The sequence below is a fragment of the Clarias gariepinus genome, chromosome 21 (genome assembly GCF_024256425.1).
Source record: "Clarias gariepinus isolate MV-2021 ecotype Netherlands chromosome 21, CGAR_prim_01v2, whole genome shotgun sequence".
Taxonomy (NCBI): Eukaryota; Metazoa; Chordata; class Actinopteri; order Siluriformes; family Clariidae; genus Clarias; species Clarias gariepinus.
Window position 1 is genome coordinate 9,922,501 of NC_071120.1, and position 24,976 is coordinate 9,947,476.

The 24,976-nt window shown below is 38.8% G+C and overlaps 1 protein-coding gene across 3 annotated transcripts in view; it reads left to right on the forward strand.

The window, feature by feature from the left end:
* The window catches only part of mfsd3 (major facilitator superfamily domain containing 3), a 20,769-nt gene extending 13,487 nt beyond the window's left edge, over nt 1-7,282 (forward strand). Inside the window, exons 6-8 of one of the 3 annotated variants that reach the window (XM_053480390.1) lie at nt 938-1,047; nt 4,182-4,381; nt 6,336-7,282. In XM_053480390.1, the coding sequence (XP_053336365.1) occupies nt 938-1,047; nt 4,182-4,381; nt 6,336-6,372 (347 nt within the window). In that variant the 3' untranslated portion in view covers nt 6,373-7,282. Of the gene's footprint in view, nt 1-937; nt 1,048-1,440; nt 1,844-4,181; nt 4,382-6,335 lie in introns of those variants that run through there. The other 2 variants (XM_053480389.1, XM_053480388.1) reach the window with 2 other exon arrangements.
* The last annotated feature ends 17,694 nt before the right edge of the window (nt 7,283-24,976 follow it).

A 24,976-nucleotide genomic window follows, 5' to 3' on the forward strand; every position in this document is an offset into this window, starting at 1 on the left:
AGGTCAGCCTTTCTGTAATAGTTCTTGCAAGAACAGTATTGTCAAGTGCATATGCAAAATCCGTCAAGCACCATAATGAAACTGGCTCTCATGAAGGCCGTCCCAGGAGGACGAGACCAAACCCTACCTCTGCCACAGACCAGAAGTTCATTTAGAGTTATCAGCCTGAAAAATGACCAATTAACAGCACCTCAGATTAGAGGCATTATGAAGTCTTTACAGAGCAGAAGTAGCAGACACATCTCACCATTAACTGTTCAAAGGAGATTAATGCATTTTTTGAACGCCTTCAGCATTCCTTTACAATGTAGAAAGAAATAAAAATCAGGAACGATCATGGAGTTAGAAAGTGTTCTAAAACTTCTGAACGGTAATGTATTAAAGTAAACACATGCTAACAAGTAACTGTTCGACTCAATTCATTTGACTTTGAAATTGAGGAATTCCTTAAAAACACAGCTAATATACTCACATTTTGCATGAGTATTGCTTCTTTCTCTTTTTGTTTTTTGAGTTTCTGAGCGGTTGGTGCAGGTGTAGGTTTCACTCCTCTCCTTAGACTGGAGTGTAGCGCGGAAGATCATCAGCAAATAAATATTATGAGACATGACATATCAAACACAAGTTATGCAACTTTTCAACGATCATTAGATACTTTTGGTAAGTTATTATTTAAGTAATGCGTCCAAACCTGTTTAAAATAAATCAGAAGGGAAACTTTAGTGAATAAAAAAGTCTCAATGCCCAGAAACAGAACTGAATCAAATCAACATTCTTGCTACTCTATAACTTCTAGCTTTACTAGAAATCTGTACATTTTAAATCAAAGCTTGTAGTGTAACCGTGAATGTCTCCTCTCTCTCTCTCTCTCTCTCTCACATATGACACTGTCCAGTTTACCGTATCTGTGTATGTTTGTGTGTGTTCTCTCTCCCAGGCATGGCAGTGTTGAGTCTGAGCATGCAGCACTTCATCGCAGGCCTCATCACTACACTCACCTTTACCTGTATGATGCACTGCACACAGAGAGCTGAGGAGACCATCCAGGTACCACATCTGACTCTAGATCAGTCCAATAAACCCTTGTATTGTTAACTGCTCCAAGACCTGCTTATTATACCGTTCCGTCCAATCCAGTGGCACTGAATTAAGTATCAACCATCGTGATGTGTCTTAACATTACGGTTTGAATTGAACCGCATAAACAATACACCAAGAGCATAGTCCAGTAAAGCCTAAAAGTCCAACACTAGAATGAACATGAGTGTGAACACCATCTGACCAATCAGAATCAGTTCTACAGCCATGTGGTATAAATTTCAATGACATGCATCCAAACATCAAACATAGGTGTTTCTGGAGTTTCGGATTGATAATTTTTTTTCTTGCCTGTCACCTCCCACTGTGTGAACTCAAAGCGGCTGTTTGTTTCCTCCGCAGACGTTCTTTAACACAGAATGCACTGACAAACACGCCGACATGTCTGAATCCCCATATCAGTGCACCGCCTGCAAAATTTATTTATTTATTTCCCCGAATCGGGGAGCGTTTGACTCTCCAACCTCGTCCCCTGTTGCACAGCTGCCGCTCACAGAGCGTTCGGGAACTTCACAGGCGCGTTCCAGTGTCACTCATCGACGGTGCACGACGAGCTCAGAGCTTTCATATCGGCACATCAAGCGGAATGAAGCGCCGCCGCCTTTTCATAGCCGCCTCATCAATGCCAATCACATGTTTTAAAAAGGAGCACATTTTTTAATTCTATTATTACTACAAATGTACGTTTTAAAAAAGCGCAAAAAAAGCACAACCGTGACACATTAAAGTACACACTGGAAAAGCTGACAAAATGTCAATCTGTCTGTGAATTGATGTTTTTTTTTTTAAATTCACTTTAGGTCTTTGAATCTTAGTTTACTAATGACATGCTGAACATATCACTGTAGCCTGTGTGTGTGTGTGTGTGTGTGTGTGTGTGTGTGTGTGTGTGTGTGTGTGTGTTCAGTCATCAGTCCGTTTGTGTTCCTAAGGCAGTATTGGGTAACGGAAAGGTGATACTGTGAGTGCTTGTGAAAAGCTCCGGAGAGCGAAACGGAACACTTTAAACAAGTCTGCAGAAATAAAAGTGCTTCGCTTGACTCTAGTGGCCGAGCCGTGCGAGCGAGGGAAGTGTCTGAGTGCACGGGTTGTGTTCAGAGAACCGTACAAACTATACAAAACCTTAGCAGGTATTTCCAATCAGGTTGTTTTTGGCTTCAATAAAACACCAAAACATGTTTTTCGAGGTTGTTATGGCAACCGCCCATGTGCATTATTTCATAACAAGACTGAAAACATTGTTCCTATTTTTGCAGCTCTTTGGAGTACTGTGAGGTCGCAAGCTTTACAACCATGCAGGAGTAAAACCTCAGTGTGTACTGTATATATATATAGCTGGTTAAGTTTGATCTAACTAACTAAAATTCACTAAACCATAAACTGTATAAAAAAAAATAAAAAATAAAAAGGATTGGACAAACGCTCTATAACGTCACCCCTGGGTTTTCTGAAGAGCCGGTTTAAAGCTCCCGTCTAACCCCAGATTAATATCTAAATGGGTAAAGGGCGGAGCAAACGGCGCCTGGCTGTTGGTTGCAACCTGTTTACTTACCTCGGTTACCGCAAGCTAGCTAGCTTAGCTTTGTTACCGGCGGCTAACATTTTTTCGAACTCCATCATTATTCATACGCTACACATCATCCTGAGTCTACAGTAGGTTCGACCCCTAGGTCCGGGTTAGCTCAGTGGTTAAGCCACTGGACCACAGCTCGGAAGATCCCAGGTTCAAACCCCATGACCACTCAACAATCCTGTATAATGAGATAAACATGTAAGTGGCTCTGGATAAGGACATCTGCCGACTGTCTAAATGTAATGTAACTGATGAGCAGTGTTGGGGGACGTTACTTTATAAAGTAACTAATTACATTACAAAATTACTGTCATTAAAAAGTAATCAGTTATATTACAGCGTTACTTACTGATAAAAGTAACTCGTTAGAGTACTTTTCCATTGCAGAAAATGAAAACTCCTTTGTGATTCCTCATGCATGTTGTTTTAGTCAAGACCTTTATAATTATTCTACCATCATTACTCAGCCAGGTTTGGCCCATAATCTGTTAACTACTAACAGCAAGAACCGCAGACGGGGACACGCAGACGGGGACACGCAGACGGGGAGACGCAAGCGGGGAGACGCAGACGGGGAAACGCAAGCGGGGAGACGCAGACGGGGAGACGCAAGCGGGGACACGCAGACGGGGACACGCAAGCGGGGAGACGCAGACGGGGACACGCAAGCGGGGAGACGCAGACGGGGACACGCAAGCGGGGACACGCAGACGGGGACACGCAAGCGGGGACACGCAGACGGGGACACGCAAGCGGGGACACGCAGACGGGGACACGCAAGCGGGGAGACGCAGACGGGGACACGCAAGCGGGGAGACGCAGACGGGGACACGCAAGCGGGGAGACGCAGACGGGGACACGCAAGCGGGGAGACGCAGACGGGGACACGCAAGCGGGGAGACGCAGACGGGGACACGCAAGCGGGGACACGCAGACGGGGACACGCAGGCGGGGACACGCAGACGGGGACACGCAGGCGGGGAGACGCAGACGGGGACACGCAAGCGGGGAGACGCAGACGGGGACACGCAAGCGGGGAGACGCAGACGGGGACACGCAAGCGGGGAGACGCAGACGGGGAGACGCAGACGGGGAGACGCAGACGGGGAGACGCAGGCGGGGAGACGCAGGCGGGGAGACGCAGGCGGGGACACGCAGGCGGGGACACGCAGGCGGGGACACGCAGGCGGGGATTACATAGATTGTCTGAATAATGTGTTCAAAAAATGAAAAAATTTAAATATAACTAAGTACTTAAATGGCGGACCTAACGCGTTAGTTTACTCGTTACATTAAAAAAGTTATCTAAGTACTCTAACATGTTACTTTGTAGCTATTTTTTTAATACCAGTCTGCAAACATGTTCATTTCTGTTGTAAAACTGGACATTTTAATTTATTGCTTCACTTTTGGAGCCAGCGGTCATTTTGGAGTCCAATTCAGAAAACATCAGTGAAGAACTTCTCCACTGATGAAGTAACTATTATTTCTATTTTTTCGTACTTTTCAGGCGACTCATTACAGTTTCTTGGCCACGCTGGAGGTGTTGGGAAAGCTGTCCTTCAGCACCCTGGCCGGAGCCATAGTGGACACAGTGGGCTTCCCTATCGCCTTCCTCATCTTCCTCTTCCTCACCTCCAGCAGTGCCCTGCACGTCTGGAGAGCCATGGACACAGGGGTTTTAAAGGAACCACTCAAAGAACAACCGAAGTAAATCACAGGACAGGAAGAGACAGTCGTGCGTGCGTGTGTGTGTGTGGTTGCATGAATGTCTGTATCCGAAACAATCAAACAAGAGAAACAAGTGAGTAGGAGGGGACAAGAAAGAGACAACAAAAAAATACAGTTTTCAGCTTGAAATGCTGGAGGCATCAGTTAAACCAAACATTCTATATATATATATATATTCAATGCATATTCCAACTCAAGTGATTATAGACAGGTCTGAGTTCTACATGTCTATAGGTGAACCTGAAAGCCTTCACAAAAAGCAATATTGGATTTCGACTTCAACCAAATCTAATCATTTCAGTGCGATTGGACGAATTCGCTGCTCAGACACAAGTGAAGATCCTCATTTACACTTGGCTGTTTCATGTGTCCTAAATATCAGGATTGTGCTTGCATAAAATTTATCCACATACAGTATGAGTGAGGGTGTAGGTTTGAATGACTGAAGATCCTGACCTGACCTGTCTACAGAGCAAGGGTTTGGATATGACGCTTGCAAGACAAATCCAAGTGCAAATGTAGGTGTTGATTGAATCCACGCATTTGAAATAATAAAAAAACAAACCTGGTTTTAATAAAGTGACCTGAGAAAAACAAAGATTTGTACAGATAAACTTCTTAGATAGAAGGTCCGTTTGGTGAGAGATGCATTTGATAACAAGCGCTTAGATAAAGTCTAATTAGGATTAAATCCTGATTCAAGACACATGAAAACTCAGGGTGTAAACAGGCTATAAAGCTCTCGCAGCAGCCAGATATCTTCAGCATGTGAGGAAAACTGCGGCTCGTGCTAGCGGACCGTCCCTGTGCTTTTCACCAGGCAGGAAATCCAAATAAGGCAATTAAACGGAGACATCACCGAGAGCATGTCATTAGGTTTACAAGGAAAAAAAAGTATTAGCCAGTATACTACACACATATTCAAAAGAGAATATAAATCAGCTTAATGTTATTTAAAATGTATTTTAAGATTTTAGGTCTCTAATAACTGAAATGTAATGTAAATTCAGTAGAAACAAAAATATGATATGGAATCATTATACCTAGTAAGCGTTTGAATATGTTTTTCCCCTTAATAACACCAAAGCTTAACCTTTTAATTGTAATTAAGCAAACATAATGTGCCAATTTAATCTTTACATTTTAAGTCATTTATTTATTTGTCCATTTAAATCTTTTTTTTTAATAATCATTTCAATATGATCATTTCAAATCGTTCAAAGTGTGATACATTTCCTGAAATACGATAATCTGTATTATTATTATTATTATTATCTAGTTTTTTAGCTAGGTTAAAGGATGTGTGCATGGAGTTTGCATGTTCTCTCCGTGCTTGGTGGGTTTCCTCTGGGTACTCTGGTTTCCTCCCACAGTCCAAAGATATGCAGGTTAGGCTAATTAGTGTTCCCAAATTGCCCGTAGTGTGCGAATGGGTGTGTGAGTGTGCGAATGGGTGTGTGAGTGTGTGTATGTGCCCTGCGATGAATTGGCACCCCGCCTTAGTCTCTAAGTTTCCTGGGATAGGCTCCAGGCCCCTGCGACCCTGAATACAGGTGAGTGAGTGGAGTGGAGTGAGTGGAGTGAGTGAGTTAGTTTACATGGATGTGAAATATTGTAACTTGAAATGTCTTGGACGCACAGTGAGATGATTGCTGGTGAGTTGTTGTTTTTTTTTAAGCACACCATTAATTTAAACTTTACTGGAGTGCTTTACATTTCCTATGCAACAATGCAATAAGGCTTGTTATTAACTTATTTGTTTATCTAATAATGTAGATCAGGGTATTTGAGAAGGTCCAGCCACATAAAATTCCTTGTTTACAAAGATCCTGATAAGCAGCTAACTTGAGTGAATGGCAGCAACAGGTACCTCCTAATGCCTTTAAGGACTATTAATGATCTTTTTTTCTTTCTTTTTTTTTCCTTCACATAGGCACATCAACCGTTTGGACTTGTGCCAAAGATTCTAAATAAATCTGTCTGTTTAGAACTTTAAATTGTAGAATAAATGCACAATCTTCTGTCCAATCCGCATTAAATCGTTTATTTCTATTGTTGTTTTTTCATTTGGTTTGTTTTTTTAAACAAGCCACAGTATCAGTTAACTAATAAGACCAGAGTCAGATAATAATAATTAATAAATAAATGAATAAATGAATGGACTAGTAATCCTTTGCTGGGTTTGTATCTGTACTGCAGTATGCCAGATGACAGCCCTGAGAATATAGTGTTCTTTTTTTATTATTTTCAAAAATTCTATGCAATAAATTGAGATAAATTAATTGATTTAAATAAAATAAAATCCATATGAAATAAAGAAAAGTAGCCTATAAGCATTAATAAAGGATTATGGAAATGAGAGTAATTATCATTCAAACTATCTGCTCATTGTTATGCAAATGTTGGCATCAGTAAGTTTGAGATGTGATGGTGTCATTTTATTTATTTATTGTTTATATTATGTATTACTTACTTTAATTGTCACATATTTACTTAAAGGGTGCATAGGCTGTGTAGATGTAACAATACACTCCTGTCATGATTCAAACGGGTTCACAATACTGCAGTCGTGTATCGTTACACACCGAAGAGAGGCATTGATGCAAATTTTTAATGGCCTTGAATGTGCACAAAAAGCCAACATCAAAAGGAAATTCTGAGCAAAAATGCAAGCTTAAAAAAGTAAGAAATAAGTTCAGTAGCATTATTTAATACTTATGTCTGGAGTAAGTGATTTAGGTGCTACATTTGATTGTTTTTTGTTTGATTTCTTTTTCCCCATTGCGATCACTGTAGAGCCAGCACCACAATGCACAGTGTTTGATATACCAGCATCTCCTTGCACAAACTCTATAAATAAAAACCTGCTACTGGTCTTAACGGTGTCTGTGTGTGTCATTTTGAAAGGAATCAGAAAATAACGCTTCTTGTTTCCAGTTTTAATTCAGTAATAGTATTTGCTTACGGGGGCAGTGGTGGCTCATGGGGTTGAGCCTCCTTGTTGCTGCCTGGATGGTTGGGGGTTTGAGCCCCACCACCACCAAGTTGCCACTCTTTGACCTTTGGACAAAGCTCTTAACCCTACGCCCATACAAAATCACTCCACTGTTGCCAGTCCCAAAGCCTGCATATGAAAGGGGGAGGATTGGCCATCAGGCTAGCGACCCGGCCCCATGAAAAACTAATTTTTGCCTATTTGGTTTGTGGGCAAAAATTCATTTTAGTTTTTGACTAAAAATGTTGAGTTTTTTTTTTTTTTACTATAGACTTTGACCCTTTATTCACCCAAAATCAAGTGAAATTGTTTCAAATTACGTTAAAATCTTGCAAAGCCCAGCAGGAGTTTTTAGGTTGTCAAAACTTTGTATTGATGTAAATTTGGGAACATTATGGTCTTTGGGAAAACGTTGGTATTAGGTTCTACTTGACTACATGACAATGGAATAATGCTGAATAATGCTGAATGCCTCTAACACAATGATGAAAAAATGACCTCAAAACCAAATATTAATACCAAAAACGATTGCAGTAGGAGTGCTGGAATCGAAACCACTGGACCACAAGGGAACATATGCTAAAACTCCTCAATCCGCATACATAACCACAAGCACCACAAACACAACAGTATATTACTATAGTAAAATTTGAAGGTCAAGATGCAGTGTAATATTTCTGACAGCACTGTGTGAATGGTCATTTAACATAAATGCTCCGATTAAAGGTTAAAATTTCATCATTTTAAGGTTGTGTTTGCAATGATGTGTTGGGGGTCATTAATTCAAAGTTATTTTATCAACGTCATTTCAGCGTTTAAAAACAACGTTGTCACTATGTTGAACGTCATCGTTAGAACCAATCGTTAGAACCAATTTATAATGGTCCTCCATCAGCTGGGTTCCTGCTGGGAGGCGATCTTCCTGCAAAGATCATGTGAACTCAGTTGTCAGATGCTGTCTGCTCATGTTTGCTGAAGCTGTTTCCATTTTCGCTTTAGATTCCTGTTCTTGGCTGACATGAGTTGAATCTGATTTGTTCTTCTGCTGTGGTCATTAACCACAAGTGGCCCCAAGATACTTCTGTTTGCCACAGTTGTTACAAGCAGTTATTGGAATTACAGAGGACTTCAGTTTTGTCAGTCACAATCGTTTTGGCCTTTCTTCACTGACCACTCATCAGTAAGTCATTTTTACTCGCAGATTTCTTTTTTTGTTTGTTAGTTTTTCTTAATAAACCTTATAGACTATGGTATGGCACAATCCAAGCAGATCATTTTCTGAAATAATCAAACCAGTCTGTCTCTCACCAACAACCATGCCCCAAAGTCACTGAGAGCACATTTTGCCCATTCTGCAATACAGGCCTGATCAATCTGGAATAACATCAACAATAATACAAATCCTAGCCTAAGGTCCCAACAACAGTCATTATGGCAAACTTTCAAAGTTTCACTGTGTTGAGTGCAGGATGTTTAGTCATTCCTCCATCATTAGTAATAACTTTATTTGTCAACAGGTATATATTGGGTTACACTCAGACAGAGAAGATTGTAGCATTTAATGAGCGTTTCCACAGTGTTACTAACAGTGGGAGCAGTGTAGCCTCAGTAGGGGGAAGTCTGGATACTTTAAGCAAAGTTACCAATCCCCCAACTCAGGCTTTAGAGCATTCATGGTGGGTTGGATGAGTGACAACTTGGGGATATCGATACTGTCCAGAAATGCTGAATACTTCTCCAAGACCCTTCCAAGCTTTTATAAATACCAGGTCCAAAAGTATTCATCATGATATGGTGTGTGTCAGTACCCATGGCATGGGTAAATTGCAAATCTGTGAGGGCACCATTCTGATCACACTGTTACTTAAATTTATCTTTTTGTTTCATCAAGTGCAACAGTGAATGACCTTCGTGTGATTATAGATTCCAGCCTTTCATTTGATTCACATGTAGATAATATTACCAGAATAGCATTCTTTCACCTCAGAAATATTGCCAAGATAAGAAATATATTGTCACTAAATGATGCAGAAAAACTAGTTCATGCTTTTATCACCACTTTGTTGGACTATTGTAACGCCTTACTGTTTGGTTGTTCAACTGAGTGCATAAACAAGCTTCAGCTAGTCCAGAAAGCAACCGCGAGAGTCCGCACTAGAACCAGAAGATATGAGCACATCACCCCTATATTATCCACACTGCATTGGCTCCCTGTGAAATTTTGCATCGATTTTAAAATTCTACTCTTAACGTATAAAGCATTTAATGGTCTCACACCGCAGTATCTAAATGAACTGCTAGTGTCTTACGATCCGCCACGCCTACTTTGATCAAAGGATGCAGGCTGCTTGTCAGTACCGCGTATTATGAAAACTACAGCTGGGGGCAGAGCTTTTTCTTACAAAGCCCCAAAATTATGGAATAGTCTTCCTATTAATGTTCGGGACTTAGACATAGTCTCAGTGTCTAGGCTAAAAACCTATTCATTTAGCCAAGCATTTTTGTAAATAGTTTAAGGAGCAGATCTGGGGGACTCATGGACGAGCTATACATGTCACTCCTAAGTTGCCCCCTCTGCCCTCTGGACCTGTCTGGCTTGTCCTGGTGTCCTGCTTCTGGTTGGAGATCTCTCGCATGGATGCCTGTGTGGTCTGCCTGATATGTGTGTGGTCGCTCAGTGGTTAAGGCATTGGACTACGGTTCGGAAGATCCCAGGTTCAAACCCCACAACTGCCAAGTTGCCACTGTTGGGCCCTTGAGCAAGGCCCTTAACCCTCAACTGCTTAGATGTATAATAAGATAAAAATGTATGTCGCTCTGGATAAAAGCGTCTGCCAAATGCCCAAATGTAAATGTGTGGTGACTGGGGACGAATATCAGCCACCACTGATCATGACTTATTAAAACCATCCCTACAACCTGTGTAGCTTATGTGGTGGGGATGCTTTTTGTGACTGGAAAAATAGCCAGTATAGAGGAAAAAATCCATGCATTAAACGGAAGAGCTGTCCTAATCGAAAATCCTTTTCAGGATACTCAGGATCTCAGACTGGGTCACTGGTGTACATTTTAACAGGATAATGACCCAAAGCATAATGCCAAGAAAACACAAAAATGGCTTTAGAACAACCATATGAAAGTGGAGTCTGGACCTGAACCCAACAGAGCATCTCTGGAGAGACCTGAAAATGGCTGTGAAGATTAGCATGGACAATTCTGTCTAGAAGAATGAAGGAAAGGTGATCTAAGCTTGGAGCGTCATTTACAAACAGATTTGAGGCTGTCATTGGTGCCAAACATACTTTTCCAAGTACTAAGTGATGCATCTGAATAGTAATACTATATATATATATATATATATAACTTTATGTTGGCACTGTATATGTATGTATAGTGTTGTTAAACAGTATTTGCCCTTTGTGTGATTTTCTCTATCAATACAAATTTGTTACAGCTAATGGCTTTAGATCTTTAGGCAAAATGTAATATTATATTCAAGGAACCTGAGAAAACCTAATTATTTTATACTATGTTTATAGAACAATGCTATCCAGTACCTATTTCATTTGTGTGAAGTAATTACCCCCTTGAGCTTAATAACTGGTTGCACCACCTTTAGCAGTAATAACTGCGACCAGCCAAATCCTAACTAACATCAGTTCTCCACAGTAGTGTGGAGGAATTTTAGCTATGTCTAAAGTATTTTAAAAAATCAGTCATCGATTGATTCCCATTATTTCTAATTCCCTTGCTGTTTTACATTCTTTCATCAAACATGCTTCAATGCATCAGAGTAATGGAATACTAGTATAAATGAAGTGTCTCCTTTGACTACAGTAAAGATCAAAGCACTGCAAATGTCCCACTCAACCTTTTAAAACCCTGGTAGGAGGTGCTTAGGTTTTTGTGGTCTGGACATAGTGGTCTCCAAGTGGGAGGGGCAGGGGATATACTGTACCTTTAAAACAGACTCATTTTAACTGCTTCTCTCAAGGTTAACCACAAGGCACATGTTTGTGTTCAAACTGGTAGGCTCTACCAGCGAGATCTCTCCATACTGAAAAATCAATAAAATATGGAGTGGGTGTGTAAACAAGAACAGCTTTACACACTGATTGGGTTTGGCTCTTGAGCAAGCCATAATCACTGATAACTATAGGTTCACTGTGTAAAGCCATGTCTGACAGTCTTTCAATAAAGTGTTTTATAAGGCTTGTGCGACTTCGTAGGAGCAAAAACACATCACAAAGATCCTGTGCTCTCAGGGGTAAGAAAGACCAGAGAGACCAGGGTGGCCTTCATTTCTGAATCCACTACTGCAGGGGGACAGGAAACAAGTCTTGTTTAAAGAGTTTCAGGTTGAGGTTATATACTTGTAGTGCATTGCCTCTATTAGTCCACCTGACCTCCTAGTCAAGCACCCCCACTTGATGTGTAACCTCGAAGGGCCCTTGCCAATTGTCAAGTAGTTAAGAGCTTGACTTGTGCATTAATATGAGCAATTTGGTGCTCTCCTGTTATAAACTCCAAAAGCAGAGTACTGCTGTCATACTGCTGTCACACTATTGTTGCTGGGCCTCATAAATCTTTCTTTGTTTCCAATGTGTGGAATTTTGCTCTAAGGCCAAGGGCATACGTAATTTAAGCTTTTTCTGTTTCACTGTCCCTGGTCCTTCTGACCTTCTGGGGGCTTGTAGGACATCTTATACTGTGAATAAGTTGGGCTCAACTACACAATGTGTTTTTATACCAACTATACAAATCATATAACATATCATTTTTTATTAGATTAAATTGTTTAACCACTTCATTTGTTTGGAAATGGAAAACACTAAACAAAAGCAGTGTAATCCCTAATAAGAGTCTTGTTTTTTTTATTACTTTGAAGACAAAGGTTACACTTAATGCCATTTAGTTATGAATCTTAATACAATCCTATTAGTTTTTAAAAATTTTCCATGTCATGCAACAACTACATACATGAATGTTTGAATGATACAAGTTGGCGATTAGACCGCCGAGTGTTTTATTCTGCGAGTGAAACCCAGACACCTGCCCTGCACATTTTATGTTTTCTCACCGCCCAACACACCTGGTTAAACAGGTAATCAGCTAATTAACAACCTTTCCTTAATTAAAGTGGGTATGATAGACCAGGAAAAACACTGAAATGTGCAGGGCAGGTGGTCTTCCATGACTTCCATGTGTTGAAAACTACTGAATGAAATGATGGTGAGCTGCATGGAAAAGCATTTACAGTATAGTGCCTGCAACTGTTTAGATTCAACAATTAGGTGGTGCTTTTTTGTGTGTGTAATCTGCATTAATCGGTAGGTCAGTGTGATTTCTTGTCAATTACTTAACCATCAATTATTCTTACTTGGTTATAGTAAACCCCCAAAGGGAATCGACATGGAGGATAAGGACTCCTTTGTTAATTCCTGTTGATGCAGAGCAGCCATTAATGGATGGCCTTGCCTCCTCAGACAGACCTTGCTCTGATTTAGCAGGAACCATCCACATTCTGTAATATTTCTATACAGTAATACCTGCCCAGATTAGTCCCCAAAATGTGTGGATGGGGAAGATAAGGACTGCCTCAAACTTACTGTATGTATTTGACCGTGGACAAGTATTTTCATCTGTGTGTTTTCCCCAATGTCCCACCAAGACTTGATGTGTACCCACTTGAATATTCATTGGCATGTGGTACGTGGGATATCTGGGCTCACCTGAGTATTGAACATTATTACTGAGTTCTTCCCCTTTTGCTGCTGCTATATCAGCCTCCACTCTTCTAGGAAGTATTTCCAACATATTTTTGGAATTTTCTTCTAAAGACTTCGAAAAAAAGCACAAATGGTTGGGTATGGATGTTGGCTAAGAGGCCCAGATGTGTACCCATTATTTCAATGAATCCCTAAATGTACAATGGAAGTTGGGCTTCTCTTTCAACTTCAACAAAAAGAACTGGATGTATTTCCATTTTATGGACAGGGTCTTTGTCATGCTGGAACACATTAGTTTTATCTAATTTTCAGTGAAAGTCATTTTCATTTTCCTGATCTATCAGGGAAGGCCTGGTGCACCAGGGATTCAGAATGATGCCCCTACTTCCATATGTAAATGTTGATCCTGGCAATGGCCATTTTCTTGTATCATATATGGTGTTTTTCTTGGTGTGGACTAGGACTTGAAGAGGAGAGAAAGAGAAGAAGAGAAAAAAAGAGCCACCTGCCAGCCGAATGTCTTTGTCTAGATATGACAGTTTGTGAAGCCACCTTTACTTATCTGTCGATTCAAGAAACAAACTACTTCAGCACCACCAGTTTGACATTTTCTATCCTGTCCTGTTTCTTTTTAAAAAACCACAACCAACATTTGTCCCTAAATTGTTGTGTGAAGATAAATATGCATATGTATTAAGCAGAAGAATTGTTGGATCTGAACCTATTTTGGAAAAATCGCTGTTATGGTAAAGAGTGGTGCCAGGATGATACTGCTGTATCCTGGTAATGGAAAAGAGCCTACACCAGGTATTACCTGCACAACTAGCTAATGTATGTTACAATGAAGAATGAGCTCTTACTTTAAGTAATTCATCTTTCAAATATAATGTAAACACACCATTGCACACAAATATTATATTCAACAAAAAAGTACAGATATTCAGTTTGTCTAGTGCAGAAGGACAAATAATAAGAACATAAAAATAAAAACATCGCAATTAGCAGAGCTCTCGCATTTAGTAAGCGTTTTGTGACAAATCTGTCCCTGATCTTCTTCCCAAGTGTTTGTTTATGAAATTGTGTTATCACCTGAAGTGCTGCATCAGGTTTCAAATTGCCTCCATGTGGAAAGACTTATCACACACTAGGTCCTGGAAGCATACAAGAAAACAGATTTAGGTTTCCTCCAATTGCACAATTTGGCCCTAGTGCAGCTGGATTGAAAACACACTCTTGGGGGAAAATGCCATGCAGGTGTGGAAAATGTAGAGGAGGGCAACTGGTAGACTGTGAAGAACAGACGGGACAGTGTGTCCTGTGGTGTCGATTGGAAAGAGACCCCCAACTGTGGAGCTGAGATTGGGAAAAGTTTTCCAGCTGAGCCAGAGAATCTCTAGAAGCAAATAAATCATGTTGGAGCAGGGTAAATAGATTAAAACTATGTTCTGCTGGGCTTATTAGCAAACCATTGGATGATGGAAATTAATAGTAAAGTAACTGAGCAGAAACTGTAAACTGTGACATTACACCTTCCTTACTTAACTATATTAAGAAAGCCTCCTGTGGAAATTTGTGGACTTTACAATTACGCTCGTCTGTTTAGATGCGGCTTCTCTTTGTATAAGGACATCGTCATTTGCATGCAACACTTACATAAATCCTACGTGGAGTCAATTCAGTGTTTTATTTAAAAAGTAGTCAATATATTTATATTTATACTGCCTGGCCTGAAAAAAAGTATTACAATCAATTTTTCTATTGGAACACCTTTTGCTTGAATTACAGCTCTGGCATTGTTTCGATAAACTTACGAAATGCCACAACTTTTATTTCTATCCATAGAAACATTGATCTCTCTCTAAGATCGTATCGGCACCTTTAGGTTCTGGGTTCGATTCCCAGGTTGGGTCTGTGTGCATGGAATTTGCATGTTCTCCCAATGCTTCCAGGTTCTCTGGTTTCCTCCCACAGTCCAAAAAATGCAGATTAGTCTGATTGGTGTTTCCAAATTGTGTGTGTGAATGAGCTGTGAATGTTGGCCAGAGGTCCAACCATGGTTGCAATTGTCACCATTGGCCTCCATGGACATAGCTGGACTAAAGAGGTTCCTAGATGGATTGATTCAGGTAGTGAGATCACCTTTGTACCTTTTTGGGCACATAATGTTGCTAAGCCTAGACCAACAGAAGCAACCCTACATCAAAATATTGCCCCCACAAGCTTGTACAGGAGACATGATGTATGATTGGTGCATCAATTCATCTGCCTCTTTTCTTACCCCGATGCACCCAACACTCTGGAACAGGGTAGACCTGGAATCATCAGACTACATGCCCTTTTACCATTGCTCCACAGTTCTTTATGCTCTCTTAGCAAATTGAAGCTTTTTTTTTTTTTAATTAGCCTCATTGGTGATATATATTGTAAATCATCTACATATCAAAACATTCTTTTAGAAAATGGCTTGTGATGGGAATACACATTGGACGGGATGTCAACTCATCACAGGGTGCCGTGCATACAATCATTTAGCATACTGTAGTTAATCCAACCAGCATGTAATTGAGAGGTCACACGGAACCAGAGAACACAAAGGAAACCCACATGGATACATGTAGGAATGCCAGATGTAAAGACAGTACCCTGAGTCTAGGATCAAACTTCAGGCCTCAAAGCTATGAAGTTTATAATCAGTGATAACTGAATGAATAATACATGTTCAATGCTTTATTGAGTGTAAATGGAATTCCTACAATCGAGAAGTGCTGATATTGAAATTTCTGTCATTGATCAAAGGTTTCTTATCAATGACTTCTAAATTCCTGAAACTTCTAAGTTCCTAAAAGAAGTTAACTTTTTTTTTGTACAAGACAAGTTTGTATATAGGTTAGTGTATGAATCCCAGGCATTAAATATTGATTTGATATCCTGTGAGCGAACACTCATATCTTGATCAAAGTGGTTTGGGAGAAGGAGAGGAGCTGGGAGACTGCGAGGAACAGGCGGGGCATTCTGTCCTGCAGTGTTGATTGGAGAGCGAGACGCCTGACTGTGGAGCCAAGATTGGGAAAATTTCTCCAGCTGAGACGGAATGAGAGAGTCTGTTTCAGAGAAAAATGGGTTCTCTGCATTAGTAGCTTACTGTATATTCAGTGTTAAACAGCCATATCATTGTCACGGTTATACAAATGCTTTACCACACCCAAGTAAACCTAATGGGTGATTCCACAGTTGGGGTGCCTTTGCTAGAGTAACTCTTGAAATGATTTTTACAACACTCAGTAGTAAATAGAAGACTTTCACTTATTTTCTTTTGACAAGCAGAATTACTACATACACAAAATGTGTGATGGTAAATGCTTCAGAGCACTGAGGGCATTCTAAAGATTTATTCCATTGCATAATTTGGGTAACAGTATTCTACTTTAAAAGTGGCCTCATCCGTCAATAATACATCATTAGATATAATGAAAAAATAATGAGATGTGTTCTTTTCTTCCCATGATATGAATGATGCCAGACCCTTTTGAACATATCAGAACAGCAGGGTTAAGTGAGTTTTGTCCAGACTAAAATATTATTTTTTTTTCAAAAAATTTTTTGAATCCAAAAAAGTACAAAAATAATACGAGTTCAGTTATGTTTAATAGATTGAAATAATTGTTATTACTTTATGATTATATTTCCAGGGAACCCTTAAGAGATTTTGGTTAAATAACAAACTACCTGCGCCATCATCTGTTTGACCATACCATGGTATTTTTTATTTTTTTGCTGATATAGTTCATGCACCACACTGTGTTATGTACTTTCTTACAATGGCACATGTCCAAAATGTTATATACATATTTATATAACATAATGCTAATATATATTTAGTATGGTACCATTGTCTGTTCTGTAGCATTAATTAAATCTATACTATACCCTACCACTAGTATGTGTTAACATATCTGATATGGTACGGTATACACCATATTAGATATCTGCTAAACTTTGGTAGCCATCTAATGTGGCATCTAATAAGCACCATGGAATTAACCATGGCGGTACAGCGGTACATATTATAATACATCCACGGTACCGACTGACAAAGTCCATAGTATCTACCATGATATTTACCAAACTATGGTGACACTGTACCATAGTACCTACCATTTTACCTACTGAAATGTCACTTTTGTATAAAAGTTGTTTTCTACAGTAAGTGTTTCTGTTGATGTGACTGTATATGCTTAAGTTATTTCCCTGAAAGGTGCACAAAGGTTGTTTGTGAAGGACAAGTAAACTGTATTTCATATTTCTCTTACTTTAGATGAGGTACTGTACATATAACTGTACAAGCATATTTATAAATGTAATATTAGTGACACAAATTTAGTAATTATCCATCTGTGATGAAGTCACTTTAGTACCGACAAAAGGTTTTTCCTGAAACTGCCTTTCAGGACAGGAAGTTTACTTTTTTTTTTCGGCCATAATTTTCTGCTTCTGTTATAAGATGCCTTCCGGTGCTATATCACGGTGATGTTTTGTTGTCTATTATAGTACATGACATTGCACAAGGAAGTAATGACAACACAAAGAGATACTATCATTTACTTGAAAGGAAACAAACACTGCTTAATGAACTGCTGCCAGGAAAATTCTCGATTTTAAACCACCTGGTCACAAGAGTCAGCTACCACTTTTCCATGTTTAATGATAAGAATAATGACATTTTTAGACAAAAACCTTCCACCATTTAAAAGAGAGAGAGAGAGAAAGAGTCCTTTCCACAGCCAGGGGTGATTTCGCAGTCTTACCCGAACAAAAGTGTTTTGTTGGATGCCCCAAAGGGAAGAGGTGTCAGCTCATTTGGCTGCAGCTTTTGTACCAGGGCCGGCAGAACCCGCTGGTGGCTCTTTGTTGAAGAAGGAAACCTTAGCCGGGAGGTGCGAGCCTCGCGTAGATGCGGCGGCATCGGATGACCCCTCCGTTTCCTCTCCTGCTATTTTACCTGCCTTTTTTGTTTGTTTGCTGAACCTGATGAGATCGGATCTGCTTTCTGCATAATGTTAGCCCCTATCTCTTTTTTCTTTCCTTATTGTACTGTCTTTTTTTTCATATTAACATACTTCCTCTACCTTTTCTCCTCCACCTCCATTCTATCTTGAGAAAAAGTATTAAATAAACTGACTGGATCAGAGATAAGATTGGATGTCTACTGTACTGTATATGCAGATGTACTGTATCTTAAAAAGACGTTAAATTCACAGTACAATCAGGAGAAGGTTTCGTCTGCTAGACCCCTGAGGTAGCATTGCAGACATGTCCAGCTCATGTGGCAGAGTATATACAGAACAATATATATTTAGTATTTAAATAAATTCCTAGTGTGTTTACTCTATTAACCGGGGTGACGAAGACAAAAACATACTAAAAAGTTTTTACAAAAAGCTCTGTGAGCTTATGCAAGAAAGAAATGGTTACGAGGTGAGAATAGACCCTGGATGGGACATCAATGAATCACAGAGCACAATGCATATACATATTTATCGTCAGGTGCAATTTGCATGACTTACTATAGCCCTGGCAACCTGTTTGACCAATATTTGTTGAATACTGCACCATTTTAAAAGAGCTTTCGGTTACTTTTGCTGTCTAAATAGGAAATAAATATTGAATATACTGTATGTAAGTATCAATATGGCTCAATATCCCCCAAAATGTTCTTTGGAAGCATTAAAAATTTTGTGGAAAAAGTAAATTCCATTTAAAATATGGTTAATAAGACCATGGTTAAGGTTGGATCCTCTTTGTAATTGTGGAGAAATGTTGCATATGATGAATTGTACGTAAATATTTACTAATTTCAAAATATGCATATTGACCAACACAGATTATTTCTTGCAGATACACTCATTATATTGCCAAAAGGATTCGTATACCTTCACATGCATATGAACTTGAGTAACATCCAGTTTTTAATCTATAGGGTTTATTATAATGTTGGCTCACCCTCTGCAGTTATAACAGCTCAACTTTTCACACGGTTTAGGAGTGTGTTCATGGGAACTTTTGAGCATTCTTTTAGAAGCGCATTTGTGAGGTCAGACACTGATGTCTCAGATGTGTTCTATTGGGTTGAGGTGCAGGCCAGTCAAGTTCATCCACACCAAACTCGCTCATCCATGCCTTTATGGACGTTGCTTTGTGCATTGGTGCACAATCATGTTAAAACTAGTGTGGGTTGTTTTTTAGGAGTTTTGCTTGGCCCCTTACTTCCAGTGAAAGGAACTCTTAATGCTTCAGCATATCAAAACATTTTGGACAATTTCATGCTTCCAACTTCGTGGGAACATTTTGGGGATGAGCGCTTCCTGTTTCAACATAACTGCACACCAGTGCAAATATATATATATAAACTTTAACTGTTCTTTGAAGTGTTTGAAGACCGTCTAAACCTGCTTTTCCCAGACATGAACTCTCATTACACTGTGTGAAAAAAGCTCCAATGCTTTCTATTTAATATAGAAAGCTTATGGTAGCGCAAGGGATCACAACATCCTCCCTTTATTATAGTTAAAATAAATTTCCTGTTTGTACCTGCTCAAGATCATTATTCCAGTCTGGTTCTTTTTTTAAGTGCAGGTCCCAAAGCAAAAAGTTTTTTGCGACGATTGTTATTGTATTTCTTAAGAGCAGGCTTGGGTTCCTGGTGAGGTTACTGCGACCTGCTAAAAAGCTTCACTGACAGTAAAGACTTCTTAGAGCAGTCTATGCAATCCCTTAAAATCTTTCTCTGCAGTTTCAGCATCTGTATGTGTAAATGAATTGCCCTTGAATGCCCCTTTGGGGAAGTGCATTTTCCTACTCAATTAGAACAAGGAGACAGGAAGCCATTAGGGGAAAATATCTCTTTTAACACATTTAATTTCTGGACATTTCCCAACTGTCTTGATGCGGTACTTTTCCAACTAATTACAAAACAAGCGGAAAAAAAAGTTTTTTCAGTAGCAACCGATTAATTTTGTTTCAAATTAAGAGCCGTTATCCATACAGATCAGTGATGTAAACAAACACTGAGGAAGGATAGGTTACCTGTCAGTGGTTAGTATGTAGTAGTTAATCTTTAGCTCTTGAGAAACAGATCGACTGGAGATAACTTTCTATATCAGAGAATATTTTACATTGTATATTGTTAAACAGGTTAAAATAATAACCTGAAGGAGATAATCATGTATTGACTCTCTTATATCCCCGTATAGTGGGATCCATTGCTACTAAAAGCCCATGAAATTGCCTTAAACGTTTCACACTATGGTATAATTCACTATTCTATTCTACTACTATCCAAATTCAGCTTGCAGTACATGGTGTCATTAGTAACATTAGCTTTAGAGTGTAACTAAATTCAACTAATGAGCTTAACAAACATTAATTTTAAAATAATACTTTTACCACCTCAATATCTAAATACACACATTGTTAAGTTTAATCTGAAAAGGAGGTTTATACAGAAAGTATTTACAGCAATATGTATATATGGGTCATTGACGGATAAGACTTTTTAATAGGCCAATTTTAAAATACCAAAAATATGAATATGTTTGGCCATTTTCTAAACATTTGGAATGTAGTGTACACATGCCTTTATAAAGAAAAGTAAAAAAATTGTCATTTTAGTGTTTTTACACTACAAGTTAATAAAACATAGCCTTAAAAAAGTCATCTGGGGTGACCGTAATATATCTCAGAATTCACATTTTTATGTATCATTAAGACTAGTTGAACTCATATCAGTAAGTAGATAAACTGATGAAGAAAGATAAACTTTGGTGCCCTTTCATTTTATGAAAACCATTATTTCACAAGTTTATTCTATAATATCAGAGTCTCCTTCATTATCCAGTTAAAATAAATGTTTATCCCTATAAAAGGAATGGAAAATGGCTGAATTTAGAAAAAAAAAAGATAAAATATACAAATAATTATACTTAAACAATTAACTCTATGTATATAATTGATGTATAGAATATGAAAACTACAAATATAGGACAGATATCTATCATTTAAAACATTTAGCAGTGGTCGCCCCACATGATACTCGGTCGCCCCATATGATGTTTTCAAGTTTACTCAAGTATAACAGGCTAACGGTTAGCCTCAGAAACCAAACTAGCTTCTTCTAGTGACAAAGCACAAATTTATCATCAAAATATAGATTTGTGGAAAAAAATTATAATTCACAGTTTTGGGGTGGTCGCCCCACATGATGACCAAAAGTGACTTCGACATCACAGCCGTTAAAAAACAGCTTTTTCTTACTATATGAGAGAGACTGATTTACTATACAGTTGTTTCCAGGGGGTCTTTACTTGTGTCTGGCGGATGCAGTATCCCATCCTTGAGATGTTTTTTAAAATAAAAGTCCCAAAATTGTGGTTTGTTGATGGTCGCCCCGGATGAAATGGATAGAACCAACATAATTCGGACAACATTCGTTTGTATATCATGATAGAAATATATGAGCAAATGCTTTATAGTTTTGTCAATGGATGTAAAACATGTTTAAAATTATGCCAACTAGGAAAAGGGATATATTTAAGTTGATTTAAAGTGTTTTTTAAACCAGTTGTCCTAACTTAAGTCAAGGCCGGACGGTCGCCCCATATGATGTTTTGGCACTTAGGATAGCAGAAAAATGATGAAAAACTTAAAAATTTGGAGAAGTTAGAGTGGTTTAGTAGGTAAAAAAGGTATAACAAGTAGATGAGAAATTTTTATGTATTTTTTAGTTTTTTCTGCAAAATAAAATTAACCCGTACAGAAAAAGGGGGCGTCACGTCATTGACCCATATAGTAATATGTCTTAAAAATCCCCTTTAAACTTGATATAATGTGTACTGCGGAATGGACACTGACTAAATTAAATTGAATTATTTGTCTTATTATTTGTAACTATTTGTAACTATTATATTATTAAATGATTACTAAATATATATTACTAAATATTAGTTGTATCTGCAAACTTTTTTTGTATGCATACAATAAAACTGTATGTTGGCATGTCTTTAAAGTAAAGGTATTTGCGAAAAAATAATTTTGGGATGTAAAATGAGTACTAGAACACATAACGATGTTTTCTGGGATTTTTGTCTGTCTGTTTGTCTGTTCGTTTGTGCACACATCACCATTAAAACTACTGTAAGAATTTTAATGGGGTTTCACAGAAATATTTTAAAGCTTGAGGTAACAAATAGATCACACTCAGCTCACAGAAAGAGGAGATATGCTACTTTGGAATATAAATGGAAATTGCCCTTATATCCTAAAAAAATAAACGTAAAAAAAATCATTATTTTTTTTTCATAATCATTAGCAAATCATTTCAAAATTTAACAGATGGCATTGTGAATTTTTAAAAACACGCTTATGAGCATGCAATTGAATTGCATGCGAACGAAGTCTCGGGCACATTTAGTTTTTAACATATTTTTCTTTGATTTACATAAGCTATTTAGCAAATGGATGAGACAGTTACCTTAACCAAATTTAATGACATAATAAACATTTTAATGGCCTATACTGTATGTGACGCTGTTTGTGAAAACCCGGCTAGTCATTTTCGTCATTCATAGTATGACGAAAGGTAGGCTCCAGGCCTCCCGCGACCCTGTACCCAAGATAAGCGGTACGGAAAATAAATGAATGAATAAATGAATGAATAAATCAAAAAATTACTTCATCTGGGTTTTCACAGACAAGGTCACTTATATCCCACAACATTTTAGACTTCCTGCGTTGTCATCATCTGTTATTTTCATCTTTAATCACTTTACATTTAACTGCATGAAGCATGGCATGGTTAAATTTGAATCACTCACTTTTTAAATGACTTGATTTGAACCTAAGCCGAATCCTGGGAATTCCTGCTGTTGGGAAGCGGGTAGTAGTGGTGATGATGACAATGATGATTGGAGTAACAAGAAATGCTTGAGTTGAGATGGTGTCAGGTCATCTGAAGGTGCATAGCTCATGATGATGATGGTTCAGACTGTAAGTGCTGGTGAATGCTGATGTGTTCGCTTCATTTGCACCGGTTGGCAGGGATGGAAAAGCAGGTCTCACCCTATATGTGGTGTAACAAGGATGTGTGTGTGTGACGACCTGGGTTATGACATGCTGCCAGCTCATATGTCGTGAGGCTGAGTTAGTGGCATATCTCTCTCTTGCTTGTTTGTGCCATTATTACAGTGGCAGGAGATGTTACTCTCTCTTTCTCTCCCTTTCTCTTGTTTATCGTCTCTAAATTCCTCCCTTGACCCCCGAATTGTCCTGTTCCCCCTTATACTGTATCATCCCTCTCTACTGTCCTTTCCTGTTCTTTTCATGAGTTTGCTCTCTCTTTATATCTATTCTTAATGGCATCATGGTTAAAAAAAATACATATTTTTGAGTGCTCAATTAAATATTTAAAAATGTCATGTAAGGACTACTAGTTGTGATTCAGCTTGAAAAAGTTTGCTTGAAAATGCTTGAAAAAACAGATTTCAAGTCAGGAGAAAACCATAGCTGATGTTATATCCCATGGTCATGAAAAAGCTGTTACTGTGTTTTAGCATCAAATTATTGGCCTGCAACGACTGATACAGCCATCATGCATATAGTGCCCACTGTACAAGGCTTTGAAGGCAGTGTTATGAGTGGGGTTTCATCAGTTGGTCAGGGCTCTAGGCTCAGCAATACAATGAAGTCAGCTGATGACCTTAAAGTACTGAATGACCAGGTTATCACATTAATTGAGCATTTCTTTCCTGGTGGCATGGCCATATTCTACACCTCATATTGTGGAGAAGAGTGCTTCTGGAAGCATAAGGAATCATTTTCACATATGTACTGTATTGCCCACAACAGCATCTTGACCTAATACTAAAAAGTATTTCCGATGTGTTGGATAAGACCTTACGGATTGGCTTATCTGCCCATCATCAATGCAAAACTCTTCCATCATTAATGCTAAAGAAAAAGAATACATTTTTGGCAGAATAGAATGTTGTGAAACAATGCCATGCTGAAAGTGGACTGTTATCAAAGTTAAAATGATAATCATAGAAAAGAGCAGGCACTTTTTTCTTTCCCAAAACAGGAACAGGAACCTAGCTAGTCATTATACACATTAATTGTGCGTGTGCATACACTGTGGACCTGTGTGATAGACTAGGATTTAATTTAGTGCCACTTGCTTGGCTTAGGTGCAGTAATTTGCTGCTCTGAGACTCGGCCTGTAAGGCAGCACAGATTGTGTTTCTCTCTGTAACACCCGTAGGCTCCAAATGACTTGCTTTACAATAGAGACTAATTTGTCATGCTTATATATTATTTTTACCCCGAATTACACCAGTGTGCATGTATGCTGTATACAGCACAGTATTCCAGCAAAAATACCTGTCTTATTCCTGTACACCTGCATACAGTATTAATCTATCATTAAACTCTCAGGTGTCACCGAGAGGAGGATGGGATCCGTTTGAAGTCTCAGGGTTCCTTTTGTCCTCTCCGTCTGTCCTGTTCATTAGCACCCAGGTTTCTATAAGGCTTGTGATTATGTCCACTGTTTAAAGCAATAATTAAATACGTATAGAGTGTACAGAGTCATAACCGTTACATCATTCTAATCATTGCATGACAAGTATCTGTACTAGGAAACTCCACCACAGATTTTCAGAAGTATCCACAACTGTACCACTGAGTGTATACATCAAATTCCACCAAAGCTAGGATACTTCCAGAATGATATATCTTGCTAAGGTATCCTACCATGGTACAGCCATTTGGGGCAGTGGTGGCTCAGAGGGTTAAGGGGCT